We start from the raw sequence: 6,000 nt of genomic DNA on the forward strand, positions 1-6,000 counted from the left end.
TGTGTGGTCATATTGCTGCTAATTTTGTATTGTTCTGCTGTGTTCTGATGTGCAGTGCAGTACATTTCTACTCAGAAATAAGTTCCACTGGATTCGGTGGTTTACCATTTGATAAGTATTTAAGATTGCATCATTTACATCTAGGTTGGCTTTTAAAAATGTTAGGTTTTAACGTTTGCTTTAATGACGCAGTAAGCTATCTTGGAATGGTAACATTGAAGAGATAGCCACAAGTAAGATTCTCTGAAGGAGGAGACAACGTAAGAGTTTTGTACCAAAGCGAGGTTGGTTGCTTACCTAAGCAACATAGTGCCTTTTTTAATTAAACATTTCTGACTTGAGTCCCAAGGCTCCCAAGCAATCTTTTTAATTGTCAGGAAGCTGCAGGGGCCATAGGGCAAAAGGAGGAAGTCTTTAATTAATGAAAATAGATGCCACCAGTCATGTCAACCTGGTGGCAGTGATTTTTTTGTAATTAAAGATTTCTGTCTCTCAGCCTTTAGCCCCCATGGGCTCCTGATGATGAAAGGAATTACATGGGAGCTTCAGAGATTTGGGACAGAAGTCAGAAATATTTAATTTCTGAAAAACCTCAGCTGCTGATGGCATCATCAGCCTTACAGGGAATAACAAGATTTCACCACCGTCTCTTGCCATAGCCTCAGTTTTAGTGCACATGTTCATTAAACATGTATGAATGAGATGGTGTGTTCCTAGAATCTATGAATTATAAACTTGGCAAATTGAGGTCCTAAAATATCAGAAAGGGAAAAAGGCAAATGTACTAATAGTAGTACTTCATATCTCTTGCTTTGTTAAAAGCAGACTCCTAAACAAATCTGAGAAAATCACTTTCTCTGACACTTTAAAACTTCTACCTACCTATTTTTAAATCTCTGGAAAAATGAGCTATCCTAGATGTTAATGAGTAATTTTGCATTTGTTCTTCAAGCTTTACTTTTTTACATTTCTAAATGTTAGAAAATACCATGTATGATATAAGAAATAAAAACAGATATCAGACATTTAAAAAATATGTATTGAACGAAATTTAATTTTGTTACAGGTTTGAATGTTGATGGTTTGTACAGAGTGAGTGGCAATCTTGCAGTTATACAGAAGCTACGATTTGCAGTTAATCATGGTAAGTTCCTATATGTAACAATGTTTTTTTTTTCGTAAAGCAAGACCGAGGTGATTTCACATCAGGCCCTGACAGACTGTATTTTCATTGTGGGGCAGAGGAATTGTATTCTATTTGATCTTAACAAAAACGGAATCACTAAGGTTTTGAGCATTAATATTCTATCAGAATATTCTTAGCTACCTTATCTGGTGCTCTTGCATTGAAGAAAATGAACTGTGCCAACAGAAGCTCATTTTGATTTAGTCGAGGCAGCTAACAGTGTATTTCTTCTATCTCTTTCAGATGAAAAACTGGACCTGAATGACAGTAAATGGGAGGACATCCATGTCATTACAGGAGCTCTGAAAATGTTTTTCAGAGAATTGCCAGAACCACTGTTCACTTTCAGTCATTTCAATGACTTTGTCAATGCAATCAGTAAGTCTTTACTAAAGAAACCTTTCACCCAAGTGCAGCCTTGCAGCAATTCCGCTGTAGAATAGCTATAATTTAGGAAATTTGCCACTTAATATCTGTTTGACATACTGTTTATTGTAAATTTTGTTCCTGTTTAGAAAATCATGTGTCTAGTACTGTAGTGTAGACACTGTTTATATATATATATATATATATATATATATTTATTGCATTTCTATGCCACCTTTCTGCTGGCAGTGGGACTCAAGGATTAAGCATGTTTAAGCATTCATGATTCAGATTATGAAGTGATCATTTATGGATTCCTGAGTACAGAAAAATGAAGAGTACCATTTCCCCTTTAGATAATTAGGCCAAAAGTTCCAGAAATACCAGAGATAATAATAAATTTATTAGAGTGTTATGTCCATACATTTAAACATATGAATACAGAATTGAAATGATGTGTATTTTACCTACTGTTGCCTAGAAGCCACTGGTAACGGATAGCCTTGGGAAGATTAATAGTGTAAAATATTTTGTTTTTTGGTGTAATAACCATTCCTAGGCTTCAATGACACCAAATTCCACAGCAGTTGCAATTGGTAACAACTCCAGTTTGGGAAGTACATGCTCAAATCAACTTTCTTGTTTGTTTTAAGCCATCAGCTGCAGAAATTCCAGGGAGGTCAAAATGCTTCCCCACTTAATTATTCTTTTTTTATTTCTGCCTACTTATTCTACTTGCCTGGAAACAAACCTTTGTAAAAAGGAAGGAAGTTGCAGTTAGCAGATTGCATTGAGTTCATTATGAAGGATGCATATTTTGTCATCTTCGGTATTTTTCTTCACTTTATTCAGAGTATCGTTTTGTTCTCATTAGCTGAATACTTCAGGCATCTGATACAGTGTAGTATTGTGAAGGCTAAATGGTGCCTCTATAAACATCATTTTTTACTGTGTGAGGGGGTACTTACTGCCCCCTTGCACACATAATAACATGTTGTTTAGTTGTGTCCAACTCTTCGTGACCCCATGGACCAGAGCACGCCAGGCCCTCCTGTCTTCATAATAACATAATTGCTTTCAAAGGAGTCGATCTCTGACTTGTGTAACTGTGAGCTGGAGATCGCACAGAACATTCTGCCCACAGAGCCATTATGTTTTGTGTGTCCAAACAGAATTCTTTGCTTAGTATTTAAGATGCTACAGACCTCTTAGTAGCCAAGCCCTCGGTTTTTGTAAGTAATGTTCACTGCGGCCACCAGGTGGCAGTACATATTAGCTAATGTCCTCTCATTCCAACCCTTCGTGTGTCTTTTCCTCTCCTGTCTAGAACAAGAGCCAAGACAGCGTGTTCAGGCTGTAAGAGAGCTGATTAAACAGTTGCCAAAGCCAAATCAAGATACCATGCAAGTACTCTTCAAACACCTCAAGAGGCAAGTAGTGCGTGGAAGAGAAATGAAATCTCTTACCTGTTTCACATGAAAAACGTGGGGGAGGCTAAGAGTGGAAGACGGGCTTTTCCCCCCTTGCAGGTCCCCATGCCCGAGGCCATCCCGTGACCTTGGCATCCCAAAAAACGAGCATAAGCACAATGTAGCTCTGTATTGTGTCCCCTTGTGTTTTGTGGGAGGGGGAGAAACTAGTGTTCTAAAGGGAAATACTGTTGGCAGAATGTCATGACATGGCCTTGCCAGTTGGGGATGTGCGTAGCTCACAGCTCTGACACCTTGCAAAGTTCCACCTCTTGGCGTGTGGGTTGTGTAATTAATTTTGTGGACTGGCAAAGCTCCATATACAGAACGGGGAGAAGGAATAGCCATTGCTTAGTTTATTCACGAAGGCTTCCACGGCTGAGATCTAATGGTGTTTGTGGGTTTTTCGGGCTCTTAGGACGTGTTCTGAAGGTTGTTCTTCCTGACGTTTCGTCAGTCTCTGTGGCCGGCATCTTCAAAAAACACGCTGATCACCCTTATCTGCTGAAAAAAGACAAAAGCTCTTCCCACAGCTATAAATACTTAACTATCCAACAAACAGCAACAGAGCATGGACAGAGTTCCTACTCCAGTCCTCTGAAGATGCCGGCCACAGAGACTGGCGAAACATCAGGAAGAACAACCTTCAGAACACTGCCTAAGAGCCCGAAAAACCCACAACAACCATTGCTTAGTTTGTTTATTTTATTTTTGTCTTTTCCTTCCTCATAAAGAGTCCAGAGAAGCTAGAACTCTGTGTTTGTCACACACACACAGCCTTTTCAGACTGGGCAGTTACAAGGATGAGGCAAGGGAGCTGTCTTTGGTAAATGACATTTTGTCGTTTTTAGTTTCTTTGACTGAAGTGTATTTTTCCCCCTTCTGTTCCCCTTCAGAATCGTAGAAAATGGTGAGAAGAACCGAATGACTTACCAGAGTATAGCCATAGTCTTTGGCCCAACCCTTTTAAAACCCGAGAAAGAGACTGGTAACATAGCCGTCCACACGGTGTATCAAAACCAGATTGTAGAATTAATTCTACTGGAATTGAACTCCATCTTTGGACGCTGACATTTCTCCAACGAAGCTGGCCTTAGGAGGAGTACCATTTTTCTTTGGCAAATACTTCATCTCTTTTGTACATGATGTATTTGTGGACCAAGCAGCAACTTGATATTTTTTGCACTTTTGTGGGAGATGGAAGAGTGTGATTTATGTCAGCTGGGATTTCCTGGAAGCTATTCAGACTTCGAATTTCCTTACAATTAATATTGTGGAATATTTCAAAGTTTATATATATTTTTAGTAACACTTAAACTGCACATCTAATATAGATTTTCACACTGGATTCTGTGGTGAGAGAAGCTGAATCTCAATTTCAGTCTGAATAATCCGGAATAACTTTTTACTTAATACTCATTTTTAATATTAGCTCACTTGTTTGGGGGATGATAAACCTCATCAACTGACTTGGAAAATCGCCATGGACATTTTTAATGAATAATTATAAAATAGGCTTACACGCAAAACCTGTAAGATAATTCCTCTTCTCTTTAGGATTTCTGTGTTCATTTAATAGATCTAAACAAATGTTGCAAAGTGGCCAGTGGAGGTTCCTCACAAGAGGTTTGTTTTTTTTGCTGTTGGCATTTTTTTTAACTTCTGTTGCACAGACTCTTGCTGGTTCTTCTTGATGCACAGTAGTACTAACTCAAATGTTGAACTGGTACGTGCATCCAACAGAGGATATAACATGGTCTGTGATGAACTAGAATTTCCAGCTAATAAGTTCCCTTTTCAGGGTCTGTTTTGTGCTATGTTTTGCCCAAAACTAAATCATGCCAAACAACCCTAACGAAATGTTATCATGCCAAACAACCCTAACGAAAGACTGCTTTAAACACTGAGCTGAATTGTTGGTGTTAACCTGTGGTACTGAAATTGGACAGAAATATAGACTGAAGCCTTCACTGTGTTTGGTTTCTTAAATATTTCTATTCACAAGGCAATTATCTCAGAGTAGTTTGTAGCCCTATATTTCTAACCACATCCAACTGATATTGTGGTACCACCAGCAGATTCTGGGTTTCTACATAACAATGGACTACTTGGAAAACTGCACTTTTAAATGGTAATTAGACCTGCATGCAAGTCGTTGTGATGCCTATGGTACTGAAAGAATACTGAGTGTGTTTGCTTACATGGTGAAGGCACTACAAGCAGAACCTCTGATATTATTTAATATGTACAGGAGCTACATTAGATAAATATGTTAAAATTCTAACATCTATAAATAGCAAGACCTATGTTTGACTAGATGGATGCCTGGATATAATGAAAATGCTAAGTTTCAGGATTCCTTTTACATTAATAATGTAGATTAATTTGTAAAATAGGTTTCAGAAGATTTTGTTACAAGAGACATGGTCTGCGAAAGATTTTTTTTAAGATGTATTTTTTCTAGACTAACTGCTGTATCTGACATTTGCTATGTGGAATCTGAATAAAGAAAACTGTTAGCTGTTTTCGAATTTGGTGCTGTGAATTTGGTTGGTAATACAGTATACTAAATATGCTGAAATGCATGGGTGCAAGCTAACCAATCATCTCTATGTTGGTGCCTGTGTACTCCTATAATTCTCTCCAAGAAGATGGATCATTGTCTCAATCATTTTATTTGATTAAATGATGCCAAAACTGTGGCTGTACTATGGGAGAAGCCCCTGACCGTGTTCTTTACCTTTTAATGACAAAAACTGAGATCAGATTATTGGAAGCATTATTAAGTAATTCCAGCACTTTTAAATGAAACCGACCAGAAAACTATCAGCCAGTCCTTTTGAGCATGGCTCTGTGTAATTCACTTACTATCCTAAGTTTCAGTCTTAAAGACTGCAAGTTCCATTGATTCAAATGGGCATACTCTAACTGCAACTTGATTAGCCATTTACTTTAGCATTTGAATCAATGGAACTTACA

The 6,000-nt window shown here is 38.0% G+C and overlaps 1 protein-coding gene across 30 annotated transcripts in view; it reads left to right on the top strand.

Moving 5' to 3' along the window:
- Positions 1–5,552, top strand: part of ARHGAP12 (Rho GTPase activating protein 12) — a 65,582-nt gene extending 60,030 nt beyond the window's left edge. For all 30 annotated transcript variants that reach the window (XM_073002960.2, XM_073002970.2, XM_073002971.2 and 27 more), the window contains 4 exons: positions 1,067–1,144; positions 1,430–1,564; positions 2,880–2,982; positions 3,918–5,552. In XM_073002960.2, the coding sequence (XP_072859061.2) occupies positions 1,067–1,144; positions 1,430–1,564; positions 2,880–2,982; positions 3,918–4,092 (491 nt within the window). In that variant the 3' untranslated portion in view covers positions 4,093–5,552. The remainder of the gene's footprint in view (positions 1–1,066; positions 1,145–1,429; positions 1,565–2,879; positions 2,983–3,917) is intronic.
- Positions 5,553–6,000: the final 448 nt, after the last annotated feature.

Source organism: Pogona vitticeps, chromosome 6 (assembly GCF_051106095.1).
Source record: "Pogona vitticeps strain Pit_001003342236 chromosome 6, PviZW2.1, whole genome shotgun sequence".
Lineage (NCBI taxonomy): Eukaryota > Metazoa > Chordata > Lepidosauria > Squamata > Agamidae > Pogona > Pogona vitticeps.